At 51.6% G+C, this 17,270-nt stretch overlaps 1 protein-coding gene across 1 annotated transcript; it reads left to right on the plus strand.

The window, feature by feature from the left end:
- The first annotated feature begins 13,857 nt into the window (after positions 1 to 13,857).
- On the plus strand, positions 13,858 to 16,952 carry FOXC1 (forkhead box C1). The gene is made up of 2 exons (XM_082480146.1): positions 13,858 to 16,488; positions 16,730 to 16,952. The coding sequence occupies exon 1, from the start codon at positions 14,584 to 14,586 to the stop codon at positions 16,324 to 16,326; it is 1,743 nt and encodes a 580-aa protein (XP_082336272.1). The 5' UTR covers positions 13,858 to 14,583; the 3' UTR covers positions 16,327 to 16,488; positions 16,730 to 16,952.
- The last annotated feature ends 318 nt before the right edge of the window (positions 16,953 to 17,270 follow it).

Raw genomic sequence — 17,270 nt, forward strand, 5'->3', positions numbered from 1 at the left:
AGAGAGAACTAGCTCAGAGTTTCACAATCTTTCTCCCCAAAACAATCCTCAAGGGGAAAATGATAATGTGCATGAACAGTTAAAATAAAAGCAAAACCCGAGCTAACCCCTTTGAATGAACCAATTCCTGTTAACGTATTGTTTTTACCCTACAATATATATTACCTTAATTTTCCTCTTAAGCAGCAGGAAGGACAGATATTCATACTGCGCAGATAAGAGTGTGATTTCCAGTGAAAACAAAGGTTCCGGCAGTTAGGTTTGGATTTGCTTTGTTTAAAATCAAACTGCAAGGTACGTGGGCCTCAAACTTATCTAAACAGTACAGCCAGTACCCAGACTCACGGAGTCGCTGAGGTTGGAAGGCACCAGATCGACACGGCCTTCTTTTGCCTGCGTGATCACTTTACGTTAATGAATATAAAGCCTTTTTTGCCTGCGAAGGCAAGGAGCTGAACTGGATGGTCAGGATGCCCTGTGTATGGCTGTGCTCGAGCTTCCCAGGTGCAGGCAGCTGGTACCCGGCTGAGCTGGGCGCTCTGACGGTGCATGTTACATCCACTAATCTCATTTGCCTACTCTAAGCCAGAACAGAGGCTTTACCTGAGTACCTTCAGGTGAGCAAACTTGGTAAGAAAGCAAAATCACAGAGAACGCAGGAGCGGCGTTGCAAGAGCAAATGGCCAATTTTGCAGCTGAGGCAATAACGGATGGCCCTAAAAATGGTAGGACTGAACAACTGTCTTACATCCTTCCTCCTCACAAAAAAAAAAAAAAATAAAAAAAGCAAAAACATTAAAAGCAGCACAAATTTCTCCATTATCCCTTGTAGTTTTCTAGTGTGAGCCAAAAGCCACATGGATACAGCAAGAAGGGTAAGGAAACAAATAATGCCTTTTACACCGAGGCTTTCCATACCAAGTTCCTCGGGACTGAGAGACAAACCAAAAGGAGGAGGAACCAGCACGGGCTCGTCTCTCTTTGTCAGACACACATCTCTCCTGTGCCAGCTGCCACGGTTGCCAGCCACCTACAGCCCTCCTACAAGCCTCTCCACACTCACCTTCTTTTCTGCCCATCTGCCAGGAGTTACCACTTTCCCAGGTCTGCCAGCTGAGCCGCTTGTCCCAGCACTCGCTCATCCGTTCCAGTCAAAACAAGCCAGGTCAGCTAAAGCAGCCCGCCATATAGGTCTTTCCCAACCCGCTTCACTGGGACTGAGATGGGTTGGGAAACTGTAAGGTGAGCAATTCCACCGACAGACCCAAGAAGTCAGTAACCTCCGGCAGGGGGGCAGCGACTGATGATCGGGGGAAAAAAAAATAAAATAAATAATAATAAAAAAAAAATAATCAACCCTGGCAGCCAGGAGAGTCCACGTCATTGAGCCTTTACAGCCGTGCTTGCACTGTGCCCATCCGATGCGGGGCCACTGGAGCAGTCACGCACACGACTCTCCTCTTTTTGCAAACGGCCGGATCACTCTGCAGCTACAATTACCTGTAGCTGGTGCTGGTTAAGTGCTTTGAAGATTAAAAGCGCAGATACAAGTGTTAAATATTGTAATTATTCTTACTACATAACATTGCTGCACTGAAAGCAGGGAGGGGTTGTTTTTCCGTGTTTGTATGTGGGAATACCATGACAGCTGCTCCTCTCTGTAAGTGAATTGCTGCCAAGGACCTTGATAAGGGGTTGTGCTTGAAGGAAAAGGACTGAGTCTGGGAGTTTTCTTGGAGTGCTGCATACCACAGTGAAATTAAACTCTGCTCTTACCAGGCTTCCACTGTCAGAGCTTATTCCTATACGTGCCGATTACCCCGAGCTGCCTCTGGCTCCAGGAGGAGCAGCGGCGACCAGGGCTTGGTCCTACAAGTAGCACACAGAAGGAAACACGCTCACCTGAGAGCTCAGCTCAGGCAAATAACTTCGGAGCACCCATCAAATGCCAAAGTCTCTGATTCTGTTTTATTCAACTCACGCTTGGAGCTTTAGGAGAGACCTCTTCGTGAATAAAGCCAGGGCAGCCAAGGGGCTCTTCTTTCATGAAGGACACCTTCTGACCTTCCAGCACTGCAAAAAGCCTGAACGCAGTTTCCCTATACACTGCACGATTCCTCTGCAGCGTCTGTCTGGCACCGCCATCGCAAAGCCCACAGGGCCGGGAGGAGCAGCTGGGGTAAAAACCCCCGGGTTTAGTCCATTCTTCTTTATTCTCAGAAACAGGTAGGAGAAGGAGGTTGTGACAGCAGCACATAGTTCATTATCACCTCGCAACTGCCCCAAATTATGCCAGAGGCTGGGCTGGCACCTAGCTGGCTTTCTGTAGCCAAGCACAAACAAGGCTGTGCTGAATTTGGGTCACGTCCGAGGACAAAGCTGCAAGTGACCACTTCAGTTTGTGGCATGGAATAACGTGTACTTCTGTGCACCTCTGGGCTCTGCGACACAGCTTGCACAGCCAAGGGCCGTAGCATTTAATCAGGCAGCGCTTCTCTGAACTAATGCTGAAAAACCATATGACCTGCTGTTTCCGTGTCTCATCCCTCCCTCCCTTGTCCTGCAACAGCCCTGACCAGCTTTGAACCTCTCTGCATGAGGGGCCAAGTAGACCCCGCACAGTCCAAGAAGAAATGATGGTAGGACCCATCTCCTTCACACTGTCGGGCAGCTTTTGGGAACAGATGGGAACTAAGAAAGCCTGGGGAACACAACTCCTGCAAGAGCAGGTGACCGTCCCTTAGAAGGGCCCACCTTGCCACCCCAGTCTGCACTCTCACACACACAGAGGCAGTCCTGAAGAGGTGAAGCCACAAAAAGGGGGGGGGGGGGCTGTTCCCACCTGAAGAGAAAATATTGGAGTGAGGTGAGCACCTGAAAACCTCTCAAAGAGGATAAGCACAAGCACGGGCAACAGCTGCAGCTGATAGCATAAGGAGGAGGCGCAGGCAGGCGCCATGCTGACAGGACCCAGTCCAAGAAGCGTTCAAGTACCTACAGCTTCCCCTGACTCCTATGGGGCTTGCAAGTGCCTGACACCTCTCTGGGAACCCGTGGTACATATCCACAGTAACGTTCCAGCCCTACCAAAGTCCTTATCTAATCTGAAACCTACTGACAGCGGTAGCACTGAATTCGGGATCAGGAAGATCACCTACGGAAAGAGGCATGCTCTGGTACCTTCAGTGTTCTGTGCAGAAAAAACCCCACCTGTCCGTAGTCTTTCTGAAGGGGTGAGGAGGAGAGAAAAGCATTAAAAATATATATTTATTTTAGAACATTTTTAGGCTGCTTCGGTGGCATGGGAGGAGGTAGCAGAGGATGAAGGACTAGCAGAAAGAAGCCTGGGTGTGTCACAGGGGAAGGGAAAGGTTGTAGGAGGAAGCGTAGGAGGTGATGCAGACAAGCTCACTAAATTGCAAGACAAAACATGGATTTTGTCCCCAAGCAAAACACCTCTGTACTGCTGTCAGGTCAAGCTAATAAAGACAGGTCTTTAGAGACTCCACCGTCTGCCTGTATTTCCTCTCTCACCAAGAGGAAAAATAATTAATAAGCAGCTTCTGTCTGGCAATCAGCAACTATTTGCATCATCGTATATGGAGGTGGCAGCCTCCCTGACCGTGACACACACCTTCTCTTTAGCAGCGGAGCTTCTGCTTGTTCAGCCCGGTAGGTAGCTGCCATCTGCAGCGCTGCACAGGACTTTGCTCAGGGGGGGCTGAAGGTGGGCAGCACCCGCTGCACAGGTTATAAAGTGAAACCCACTGAGGTTTCTTACTTCTCGGGAGGTTGGCCACGGGCACGAGAGCCAAGCTCCAGTATTTGCAGAGTCTTTGGAACACAGGGTTTGCAACAGAGCGTTGCTGGCGAGATGCAAATTTGCAGTGAATTCAGTAACTAACAGAACAACTTCCTTTGTTTACTACGCAGAGGATACAAGAAAATTAAACTAATCTGGTGCTAGTCCAACTCACTGCTAAAAACACTTTTGACAAAAGCTGACCCCTTTGCTCCTGAATAAATATTAGCAATTTGTTTGCGCATTGTTCAGCCAGTTCTGTAGACAGGCAAAGAAAAACGAGCAAAGAATTTATTCGGTCATTTTTTTTTCCCACCGATTGTCAAATAAATTATTCACAAATACAAGCTTCCATCATTCATCTAGCACTAGACTAAACACTTTCTACTAAACTTAGTTTTCAGCATCGTGTTTCAGTTTATAGTTACATTTTTCCCTGGGCAAAGCAAGCCAGTCATTAGACAGCTCTCATAGGTTTCTACTAAACATGCTTGATTAAGTCTTTTAAGAAGGAGGGGGTGGAGGAAATTGTCCTTTAAAGTCAATAGGAACGTTTCCATTGACTCCAATGGGAAATGCGCTGGAAGAGATAACATTATTTTGAAGAGTTAACGAGCATAATTAACTCTGCAACAAAACCCCTTATGCCACCATTACACACTGCACTTTATGATGGACAGTTTTCAAACTGAACAGAGTAAGAAACTAATCTTAATGCTGGAGCTGCCCAAAGCAGCAGTTTTCCCTACCACCGCCCCACGGTGCTACCCGGCACGTAACATACATACGTGAAATCCAGCAACATCATCCAAGCTCTGGTCTTGCTCACTCTCCAGTGACTTAACTTCTGGGAGTTCATTCACCATCGGGGTGCTGAGCTGGCACAGGTGCTTGCCTTTAATTTCTCCAAGCCAGAGCCACAGCTGATGCAATTCAGCTTCATGGCTCGAGGATCTGGCCTCATTTGAAAGGGAAAGCAGAATATGAAAAGTAAAAAAAAAAAAAATAAATATTTTTTTTTAAAAAAAGGATAAATTCAAACATGAATTTCAAACATGAATTTCTGGAGTGACTTACTGCATGCCACACAGGTGTGCAAGGTCAGGACAGCGCACATGCAAGAGACCTCTGAGATGAAATAACTGCATGAAACTACTACATTTGGAATTTCTATGGGTAGGCAAATTGAAAACCAGGCACAACTCAGGAGCACACCTTTGCTGCAGGTCAGTAAGAAAACTCTGTGTCATCTTTTTCTTCAAAGAGGTTTGGACGGCTGCTGCCATTCCCCTAAATTTAGAAGAAAGAGGGACACGATGTACTATTCGGTCCATGCAAATCCATGATGAACACTACTGAACGCAACACCTGTGTTCACCTCTGCAGAGAGCGATCGTTTTAATCGAGTGATTGCCATAAGCCCTTCTCTTCCAAAGGAAATGGTCTGTTTTTTCCCCAGTCCATTCAGTTCCAAATGAATCCTTGAAGAGTATCCCCCAAGATAATTATGCTTATTCATTATTAGCACAACAGCTCAAGATCCCGGGCACAGTCAGGAGCCAGACAGCGTACAAATGTAGAACAGGAGGCAGCTCCTACCCTGCTGAGATTACAATCTCAAAAGTCATAGGGGGAAAACCAAAAAGAAACAAAATAGACAAACAGGCTCAGCAAATGTTGAAAGCTAGAGGTGTGGTGGAGGGCTTGCATTCCTTCCCTTATGCCGTGCGTAGATGCAAGACAAGCCCAGCCTCTGGAGGGAAACGGGTGCCTGGAGAGACATAAAGCTCTTCCCCTGGCTCAGGGAGGCCATCCCTGTCCACCACAACCTCCTTTCGCAGAGCTCTCCTAACCAGAAGAGTTGTTTCAGTTGTAGCTGTGCCCATGGCCAATGTTAAGGACAGCACAGCTAGATGTAAGCCTAATACCCTTCTCCCCTTCTTCACTCAGCACACTTGGCAGGTTCAGCTCGGGGCTTTCAATAGGACCACTGTTTGGAAGTCTTGCTGTCTGCTTTTTTTTTCCCTACAGAACCTGTGCGAAAGACCTTCAAGCTCAAGGCCTGAGTAACAAGGAGAGAGGCGGTGGCATAAAAAGCTATGTGACTTCTGCCAAAACGTGTCACCTCGAGTCTCTCCATCCAAAAACCATGAGGCTCTGGCCAGAGTTGAGAACCGTAAAATAGAGAGATATGCGGTGCAGAGCTGATAAGGACCTTCCTTTCAAATTTATCCCAAAGCCCAAGACATTATCTATTGGATCAGCCCCTGCGGGTACTTAGACGCCACTCTGCCTACTTTTTGGATCCCATTGGGATTTAGGCTGAAAACAGGTGCCAAGATGCTCTGACTCAGGCGGTTGCGGGCATGCCCGGCAGCAGAGCTACCGGTGCCCGGGGAACACGCAGGTAAAAGATGGAGGCACCGACCAAGGCTGGATGACTTCAAGGTTAGACAGTTGCTCAGCGTGGGGCAAAGGGGCATTGCTGTGACTTTGGACTATGCGGTCTGCGCTCCACTTACGCTCTGTCGCAAGTGACAAAGTCCCCGTCTGAAGCTGGCCCTTATAAAAGCCATCCGTGTTTCCTCCACACTGTTTTCTCCACTTAAATTAAGTGCACCTAATCAAGAAATCTACCTAATTGGAATATCTCTGTTAAAAATCAGGGATGCTTACTAACAATGACTGCATCTTGATCGGGATGGTAATATCACTTAATTGGGATGCCTTCAGGTATCTTAGTGGTTTGGTTTTTTTATGTCTCAAGCTCAAGCTAGTCTTGTCTGTCTGCTCCTCATAAAACAGCTTTCAGTTCCTCCTTAGTAATGATCCGGGCAAACGATGATGTAAGTTACTTTAACATTTTTTGCTTCTGGCTGTTAGTTGGTGTGGGAGGGGCAAATTACCTGTTTCTGTGGGTGTTCTTGCCACAGGGACGGTTATGGTAGCTTCAGTCTCCATCCCATGCAAACCCTCCTTCTGCCTCCGTGGGCCTCCCCGTCACGCAGGGAGCACGCTGCAGTGAATAGGGAAATGCTGTCTCCTGCTACCTGGCCAGCCTGTTTAAATTGCGGGGGAAGCCACCAACCGAAGCGTCCTGCCACGAGTGGCCTGTTTGTAGCTTACTGATTCCACGTTGGCTGTGTCCACAACTGCGAGCAAAGTCGTGTGTTAAAAGAAAGCTATGTATCTGCCTATCGACCCAACCAACCACACTTACACCCCACAGTTATACATGTGCCATTATTTTAAGATGTAAGTCTCAGCTAGGAATCTCTGGCTCTACTTAGGAGTTATCAAGTTAAATAGAAAACTTATTTTTTAGAAATAATCCCTCAAGTGTCTTTTCCATCTTAAAAGACCTGTATTTGTATTTATCAAGTGAAGCACCTCTATACTGATCACCTGGCACTGGATATAGGATTGCAATCTCTTCTGCTTTGCAAAACAGAGGAATTGACCTTGTTTGGCTTGGCCGGTGCCATCTTCACACGCCAACATTAGCCATGTTGTCGTCACAGTTGGCCAGCCGGTCTCGCTGGGACAGGAATTGGGGCATGAGGTGTGCAGTGGGGCAGGCGGTGTGCCAGAGCCACACATCCAACACGCAATGGTGGAGCGAAGGGGGCTAATGCCACCTGAATAAAAAAGAATGACCGAAAGCTTTGCTTTTATTTGGCTTTCGAGAACAAAGAACTCTGAAGGGACACTGAAATACAAACTGCCAGAGCTCTTTTCTGCTTCAGTGCGAATTTTCTGTTTCAAATCATGCCTACCAGCCTGTTTATAGATTTGCAGAAATGGTACTGCACATGGCCTTGTGGAGGTAGGCGGGAGAGGGAAAGAATTGGGAACTGCAGAGATAACGTACTCAGGAACCGAACGATGACTTCTTTTAACTTTAAACGGTACACTGCTTGGTTTTGAGAACAGAGCCCTACTAGAAAGAGGGGCTTGCCTGGGGTCACCGCCCATGGGACTCCCGCAGCTCCAAGTTCTATGCGTTAGTTGCACAGGGCGCATTTAAAAATCCATCTCTTATGTGCGTTCCTGGTGTTTTATGGAAAATAACAGATATGTCTTGAGAGGTCTACTTTTCAAACTATTCTTTCACCTCTTTTTATTGTACTTTACTTTCTGCAGAGTGAGACATTGCTTTCTATATGTAAACAATTATAATGGGTTACTTCCAGCAGTGCGCAAATAACTGTGCAAAGAGAGCATTTGTGGCTTCATAAAAGCGCATATGCAGATATCTAAGTTTTATTACTTGTATTACCATAGCTCCTAGGAGCCTTAAAGGAGACTGGTTCTTTGGTGCGATTGTACTTAATACCCATAAATGCCTTGTAAAACTCTGGAAACCATGCGTGCATCAAGCTATGCATATATATCAGCGCGTGTGTGTATATTTACACATCTCGGTAACCGTACAACTGTGCGAAAGCATCTGCCTCTCGATTTACCAGACAGTTTTACGAAGCTGTTCTTCGGAGGCTGAACACATCAGTAATTAGACAGCAAGGGGGAGGTTAAAAAACAGAAGTACTTTTCCTGGAAACCAAGGCTTTTTCATTCGCGGGTTTTATTGGCGAACCTGGCAACCAGTAAAGACATTCCTTGGCAGAGCACAGGCAAGAGTGGCCTGGCTTGAGCTGGCATCGCTCTGCCGCTCACCTCCAACAACAACCTGTGCCATGCGAAACCGGCACCCCGGTGCCACTTCAACCCCAGCAAAATAATAATAATAATAAATTATAATAAATAAATAATAACAAATTATTATTATTATTTTTAAAAGGGCGGTGGGAAGGTTTTGGGTGCGTTTCTTTTAAAATCCCTCTTCTCCCCCCACCCCCACCCCCGTGGCGTGGGCGAAGGGAGAGAGCGTGGGGCGGCGGATAGGGTGGCCCGACGGCGGGGCTGCGGAAGCCGCGGAGAGGCGCGGAGCGGTGTAGAGCGGGCGGGGGCCACCTGCGCGGCGGTCGGGCGTTGCGCGGCCGCGGGCGCCCCCGGGAGGGGGCGCCCGCGGCCCGCGCAGCGCCCGACCGCCGCGCAGGTGGCCGCCGTCCGCGGGTGCGGAGCGGGGCGGCCGGTCGCGGCTCTCAGCAGGGCTACGCGGTCTCGCCACCCCCCCGCTCCCCTCCGCACCCCCCTCTTCAGCCGCGCAGCCTCCCGAAAAAACCCTCTCGGGCCTCTCCAAAAGGCGGGGAATAAAGTATCCTGGGGCTGATCTCTATCTGGTCCCTAATGAACTTGCCAAGTACTTATCGCTGCGCAGAGTAGGAACCGTCGCTTCATTCTAATGTAAATAAGCGCCTTATACAAATCAGTCTCTCTCCTGCCGGCTGCGCAGGCAGTATAGGTGGAGGTGGCGCGGGACAGGGCTGCAAAGGTTCACGCTCCCAGTTTCGTCGCTCCGCTCGTGTTTTCATTTATACGATTCCAGAGAATCCAATGGATTCTGCGCCCCCCCCCCCCCCCCCTCCGCCCTCGCTGCCCCTCCCAGAGAAAGGAAGGAAATAAGAGAGGAAAAGGAACACAAAAGGGACAAGGGACCTTGGAAAGTAAAAGAAAAAAAAAAATAATCCACGTCTGGCTATCTTCTTGTCGTTTTAGGAGAGAGTTTTTAACACCCCCAATCCCCCAGATGTTAGTTTTTTACTGTGAGGTGCCAAAGCTAGAGAACCTACCGAATTAAATGTTTCTTACGCGCTCGCGGGTTTATTTTTTCTGTATGTGTGATAGTACCCTACCTGAGTAGCAGAAACAACACAAGTAGTTTCCCACAGCCTGGTTTTTGTTTTTATTTCTAGTGCCACGATATCTCTGGGGCGCAACCTGGGTCACAGGGACGAATTACATATATGCCCACGATAATTATCGTGGGGAGATGAAACGTTCGGGCTCCGACCTCTTTATGGTCTCGGTTCTCCCCTGTAGATTAAATGCAAAATTCACTTTCAGATACCGAACGTGAAATTAAGGTATTTCTCTTGTGAATTACACAAAACCGATGACCGCTGCCGCATTTACTGCAAAGGGTAATTTATTTCTCGTTCAAGAACGAGAGCCTAAAAGATGCCACGGGGAATGGAGCGCTCATTTTCGTATTAAGTTGTGTTATTTATGTCTCAAGATAAAAGACGCCCTGGATTGGAAAACTACCTCGGCTTATTTATGGAATTGTTAACCCACGTTAATAAAATAACAATCACGCCTGTTTGCTTAACTGAGTGCCACGCAAACAGCCCTTGCATTTAGAGTTTGGCTTAATTGCACAGGCTACGATGGCAGAGGTGCTAGCTGCAAGGACGGGAGGGAGGGAGGGAAGGATGGCTGTCACCGATGTCCAGCAGCCGTAAACGCAGAGGGGACTTTCGGCACAATACATTTTTCCACTGGTGAAGCACAGATTTGATACGATCACTTCCCTCCCTGCCCCCCGAAAGGATGTCAGCGGTTTTCTCCTGCGGTGTCGCCCGCTGTTTAAGGAACATGGAAAGCTGCATCCTGAGATGCAAAGAGCCGGGCTGGGTGGCTGGTTTCGGAGTTACAGGGATACTGCTGTGATGTTGGAGCCAAAAGAAAGAGAGAGAAGCGAAGCTCTGACTATGTCTAAACATAAACAGCCCGGGGCTGGAAAGCAGTTCACCTCCAGGTCTTTGAGAAGAGAGGACAACCCACAGCGAATTGTTTGGGTCCACCTGGGCTTTGCCCAGGTCAAATGGTAGCCCCCTCCGCTTACCGCTCCGATGTCATCTTTCTTTCTGACATCTCCGTAAATAAGGTTTGCAAATGACCACACACGCGAAACCTCGCACGGTTTCAAGACAACAGCGGCTCCCCTGGCCCGGGGCTGCCCCGTCGGGGTTCCCGTCGGGGCTCCCGCCGCCGCCGCCGGGCAGGAGGCGGCCGCGGCCGTGCCCGCTGCCCGGGTGTCTGCAGGGGCCGGGACCGGGTGGGTGTGTGGGAAGGGGGGGGGGGGGGGGGGAGCCCGGTGGCCACGGCTGCCGCCGTCCTGCTTCGTTTCGGCGGCAGCCCCAGACGGTGCACCTCAAACGTGGCTCTCCCGTCCGGAGGCCGGGCTGGGTAACCCGGCAAAGGCTCTGGGGCTGAGGAAAGGCGGCTCTGGGGTGCGGGAGGGTGGGTGAAACCCAAGCGCCAAGGGCTCTCTCTGGGTGGTATCCAAACGCACCGGGGGGAAAACCGATCATTCTGCCTCCCAAAAAGCGTTGTTTCCCCCTAACACACACACAAACTCCGAATCACTCCATGAGCCTTCACAATGGTGACTTTTGTACCTCGCGTAGAGAAACCAGAGTCCTGCTGGTTTGAGGTATGTAACTTAACACACGTTCGTAATTGCGTCAGTTCGCAATTATAGCATCAGAGTGGCTATTGCAAAATATATTAGATGCAAAACACACCGGATTAATGCCTCCCCCCCCCCCCCCCCCCTTCCCCTGTGCTGAAACTTCTCGGTGTTACCCCAGCCTCTGCCTGAGAAACAGCTTCGCTCCCGTAAACATTGTCCAGATAACACGAAAAAGTCAGTAAAGGGTCCGGCTCCCGGAGCGGCACGTTACGGCCGCTCATAGGAGCGAGCGGGAAGCCCAGGGAAATTGTTTTTAACGGCAGGTAATACCGTGGGAAAACCGGATGACCTGGACTGCATGGAAACTTGCTAAAATGCCCCATTTTTTTTTCTTTTTCTTTTTTTTTTTTTCTTCAGCAAAGCAAGAAAGAGTTTTTTTGAAAATATAAAGTGTTGGAATTGACATCTAGTCCAGCTCTTGCACATTTATTAATTCTGCCGTGGTGGGAGGAAAGGGAAAAATGTGTAATTAGGCAGGAGCAGGTGAAAGATTCCAGACGATGAAATACAACAGGCTAAACGGGATAATGTATTCACCATTAAAGGACTGACATTTATTACCAAAAGGAGACCCGTTATGTTTGAATATGAAAAGGCGCAGATATTAGGCTATATAAATTAACTCCTTCACGTTACTTGCATCTCATTTAAAATACATATTTTTATTTTATTTTATTAACCAAGGGATTGGTGTTTCAGAGGAAAAGCCATACCTGTTAAAATACCACCAGGCGAATGATGCGCCTTTGACACGCTCCAAAGGCACGATCCCCAAAGCAATCGATCACAGTAAAAAGTGAGGAAAGGGGGTTTGAATCCAGTGAAGCCAAAAGGGTCTTTTGACGTATTTGTAGTGTCACAAGATGGGGGTGGGTAATTCATCTCACAAACACACACGCGTCTTTCCAGTACAAATTCCACGCCTTAAAATAGATTTCAGTTTGTTCCTTTCAACTGACCTATTCTTAACGTTAATGAAGTTTCAGAGGTATAGGCTGCAAAATTAATGAAGAGCAAAATTAATGGGTTGGATTTCGAATATCTGAAGTAGTGGTAAAATACTACTATGCAAACACGTATACTAATCTCGTGTTTCAAACACGAAAAGAAAATCTCCTTTCTTAAAATGCAACAGAAAATTAAAAGGAAAATTTCAAAAAGAAGTAACCAAGCCCTCACTCTCTGCTCCCTTTGAGCTCCTGTTAAAGTGTTATTCTGATTAGAGCCCAAATATTCGTCCAGATATTTAGACAAAGGCAACACCAACGCAAACCAAATCTACACAGCAGAACCGGCCAAACAGTTTAAGGAACATTCGGTTTATTGTACTTTGCTTTGGTTGGGTTTTTTGGTTTGGGTTTTGTTTTGGTTCTTTTTTTTTTTTTTTTTTTGGACACACCTGACATACCACGGAGTCCACTCTGAAGCAGATTAGGAACAAAAGAATGCCCCTTCGCCGCCTTAAATAAATAAATATACAAACAAATAAATAAATAAACCAAGGACCCGCTTTCCGTATCACATCCCGTAAGGTCTGTAAAGGTTACCTGAACGAGCGAGCTAAAGACCCCGTTAACAAAGAATCGCGCCCGCGTTTATAGACAACGGAGGCAGCGGGCACTCGCTTTTGCAAGCCGGAGCGAGGAAAGCCCTTGGTGGCTGATTAATTAAAAAAAAAAAAAAAAAAAAAAAAGGAGCTTTGGAGGACTCGTCAGAACCGTGTCAACCGGAGGAATGCGACCTCTCCAGAAGCGTTTGGTCGGGCTGGCTGCAGGCAGGCTGGTGCTGCCGGGGTAGGGGCATCCCTCCACGCTCCCACCCCACCGTCCCCTCCGTCCCCGCGGGCGTGGGGGGGGGTGGGGGGGTTGGAAGGCAGCCGGGGTGAGGCAGAGCCTCCGTGGCCGGGGAGGGCGGGAAGCGAGCCGGTACACCGGCGTGAAGCCTGCCCGCCGACACGGCCGGCAGCCCGGGGGTAGGGAAGGGGAGGGGAGCGGAGGGGAGGAGAGAGCCGGACGGCAGCCCGCGGAGAAAACAGACCAACGGTGGGGGAAAGAAAAAAAAAAAAAAGAAAAAAAAAAGAAGTAAAAGTGGGGCAGAAACACGCGTGGTGAACCGCGGGGTGCGCGCGTGGGTGGGAAGAGCTCCAGGGTAGCATATACATATATATATATATATATATATATACACACACACACATTGGTGTAGGCATGCACGTCGTGCGTGTGCCCGGGGCGTGTGTGCGGGGGTGACCGCGCGCCTAAGGACGCGGGTGGGTGGGTGCGTGGGCGGGCAGGCACGGGGCTGTCGGGCTGGCGCGGGTCGGCGCGCAAAATCCGCGGGGGCGCTGGACGGTCCCCGCGGGTGCGCAGCAGCAGCCCGGGGCGCTCACGGCGTCCGCGTGTGCCGGCGAGCGTGTGTGGCCGGTCCCCGAGAGCTGCAGCTCCCAGGGCTGCTGCGGGGATTTTTTATTTTTTTTCCTTCTTTTTTACTCTTTTTTTTTTTTTTCGCTCGCTCCTTTTTTTTTTTTTTTTTTTTTTTCCCTCCTCATTCAGAGCCGCGGGTGTCTCCCGGCCCTCATTGGCCGTCCCGGCTCGGCGGGGCGGAGCTAGGCCGCCTGCAAAAGGAGGAAAAGAAAAAAAAAAAAAAGAGAGAGAAAAAAAAAAAGGAGACCAAGAGAGGAGAGGGAGGAAAAAAAAAAGGAGAAAACTGTAAGTGCGTAAAAAAGTTCTCGCCGTGGTGACGGATGCTCAAAAGTTCAGGAGTTTTTCCGATGCTTCCCAAAGCAGCCTGCGACTGAAAAAGAGACTGAAAAAAAGCGAGAGGGAGAGAGAGAGGGAGACTTTGCACTGGGAGATCGGGAAGGTGGATTTTTCTCTTCTTCTGCTCGCTTAAAAAAAGCCAACAAAACACATCCCTCTACTTTTGTCCCTCCTTTGCAGACAACTTGTTGCAGATCCCCGTGGAACAAGGAACTGGGAGCGTGGGAGCCTCTTTGCAAAGGTTTTATTTTCTTAATACTCTTTCTGCGTTTGGAAGTTGCTTTCTCCGCTGCGATTACTTTTTTTCCCCCCTCCCCCGTTTTCTTTTTAAAAACATTTTTCCCCCTTTTTCACCCCCCTCCTTTTTTCCACCTTTTTTTGATTTTTTTTTTTTTCCCCCCTCCGCGTGGAGTGCGGGAGCTTGCCGGTGGGCTTTCCCGGGCGAAGAAGAGGAGACTTGTCGGCGCTGCCGTCGTTATTCTTCCTCCCTTTTTCCGCGCTCCGCCGGGGGGGGTTGGGGGGGGTGGGGGGGGGTTGCCCGGCCGCCCGGTCCAGCTCGGTCCGCGGAGCGGCGGAGGGGTGGAGGGGGAAGGGACGCGCTGTTTGGTCCGGCGGGGAGGGTGGGGGAAAGCTGACGGGAGGACATGCAGGCTCGCTACTCCGTGTCCAGTCCCAACTCCCTGGGAGTGGTGCCGTACCTCGGCGGAGAGCAGAGCTACTACCGCGCCGCCGCGGCGGCGGCCGGCGGGGGCTACACGGCCATGCCGGCCCCGATGAGCATGTACTCCCACCCGGCCCACGAGCAGTACCCGGCCGGCATGGCCCGCGCCTACGGGCCCTACACGCCGCCGCCGCAGCCCAAGGATATGGTGAAGCCGCCCTACAGCTACATCGCCCTCATCACCATGGCCATCCAGAACGCGCCCGATAAGAAGATCACCTTGAACGGGATCTACCAGTTCATCATGGAGCGGTTCCCTTTCTACCGGGACAACAAGCAGGGCTGGCAGAACAGCATCCGCCACAACCTCTCCCTCAACGAGTGCTTCGTCAAGGTGCCCCGCGACGACAAGAAGCCCGGCAAGGGCAGCTACTGGACCCTCGACCCCGACTCCTACAACATGTTCGAGAACGGCAGCTTCCTCCGCCGCCGCCGCCGCTTCAAGAAGAAGGACGCCGTCAAGGACAAGGAGGAGAAGGACCGCCTGCACCTCAAGGACCATGCCCCGCCGCGCCCGCCGCCGCCCGCCGCCGCCGCCGAGCCCGAGGGCGGCCCCGCCGGGGGCAGCGCCGCGCCGCAGCCGCCGCCGCCGCCCGTCCGCATCCAGGACATCAAGACGGAGAACGGCACGGCCTCGCCGCCGCAGGCCGTGTCCCCCCACGGCGCCGCGCCGCCGCTGGGCGCCGTGCCCAAGATCGAGAGCCCCGACAGCAGCAGCAGCCTCTCCAGCGGCGGCAGCCCCCGCAGCACCCTCCCCTCCAGCCGCTCCCTCAGCCTGGAGGCCCCCGAGCCTCCGCCGCCGCCCCCCCCGCCGCCGCCGCCGCCTCCCCCGCCGCCGCCCCACCACCACGGCCCGGGCTTCAGCGTGGACAACATCATGACCTCGCTGCGGGGCTCGCCGCAGGCCGCCGCCGCCGAGCTGGGCGCCGGCCTCCTGGCCCCCGCCGCCGCCGCCCCGCGCACCGGCATCCCGCCCGCCCTCTCCCTCGGCGGCTACTCGCCGGGCCACAGCTCTGTCTACGGCTCGCCCTGCGGCCAGGCGGCGGCCGCCGGCGCCGCCGCCGCCGGCACCTACCACTGCAACATGCAGGCCATGAGCCTCTACGCGGCGGCGGGCGCCGCCGACCGACCCGGCCACCTGCCCGCCGCCGCCGCCAGCCCCGCCGAGGACCCGCTGCCCGACTACGCCATGCCCACGGGCGGCGGCGGCGGCGGCGGCGGCGGGGGCGGCGGTGGCGGCGGGGCGCTGGGGCACGGTGGGCTGGGCGGCGCGGCGGGCGGCCACCAGGAGGGGCACCACCCGCACCCGCACCCGCACCAGGGCCGCCTGGCCTCCTGGTACCTCAACCAGGCGGCGGCAGCGGCGGCGGCGGCGGCGGCGGCGGCGGGGGAGCTGGGCCCGCTGGCGGGCGCGGCGGGCTACGGGGGTCCGCAGCAGGGCTTCGCCGCCGCCCCGCGGGAGGTCTTCGAGGCGCCGCGGCTGGGCCTCAGCGCCTCGCCGGGCGGCGGCGGCGGCGGCGGTGGCGGCGGGGCGGGGGGCGGCGGCGGCGGCGGCGGCGGTGGCGGCGGGTCGGGGGGGGGCGGCAGCTGTCAGATGGCCTTCCCCGGCAGCCAGCCGCTCTACCGCACCTCCGGGGCCTTCGTCTACGACTGCGGCAAGTTCTGAGCGCGCCCCGCCGCGGGGAGACCGCGCAGCACCGCGCAGCACCGCGCCGTCGGCCCCCGCCGCGCCCGCGGAGGGAAGCGAGCGCACGCGAAAAGCTTTTGTACAGAGACAGCCCCAAAGCATGTCTTGGTTTGTTAAAGGACAGTGTTACTCCAATAACACGTAAGTTTTTTGAGATTTTTTTGTTTTTTAATTGCTTTGAGAAATACTTTTTCCCCCCGTCCCCCACCCCTCTCTCTTTCCCATCCCTTAAGGTATTGTCATGCCCCGTGTTTAAAAGGGGGCGAAAAGTCCAGCGTAGAGTACCAGCTTCTTCCCCCCATCCCCCTGTCCCCCTTCCTCTTTTACAAGGACTTGTTTTAAAATGTAAATTGCGACATAGTAATTTATTTTTAATTTGTAGTTGGATGTTGCGGACCAAACGCCAGAAAGTGTTTCCCCCTTCCCTGAAAAGTGACGTTAAAATTGACTGAAACGCTGATTTTTTTTTCACTATATATAAAAAGGGAAACTGTATTAATCTTATTCTATCAATATTTTTCTTTTTTTTTTTTGTTGAAAATATTCTGAAGGTATTGCATTGTTTGTTTATTAATAAATTACCATTCAGTTGGAATGACCCTTTACACGTCTGTATATTTTAATACTTTCATTTAGAGAGATAGCGAAAGAGAGGGAAAAGGGATTTCATAACTAACTTTGTCGCTGGAACAGCTCGTTCCCCTCCGCACAAATTCCAGAGACCATTTAGGAACTGCCAGGTCGAAAAATCCCTTTTCAGTCTCTTCTGCAATATGTTCCACTTAGTCAGCTCGCCTTATCCGCTAGGAAAAAAATACTTTCCCATGGCAGCTCTGAGTTGGCAAATAAACAAACACGTTTTCTTAGCAATTAATGGGCAAGACCTGGAAACATTTGACCATACACAGTAGTATGACAACATT

Source organism: Vanellus vanellus (assembly GCF_965231255.1).
Source record: "Vanellus vanellus genome assembly, chromosome: 2".
Classification (NCBI taxonomy): Eukaryota; Metazoa; Chordata; class Aves; order Charadriiformes; family Charadriidae; genus Vanellus; species Vanellus vanellus.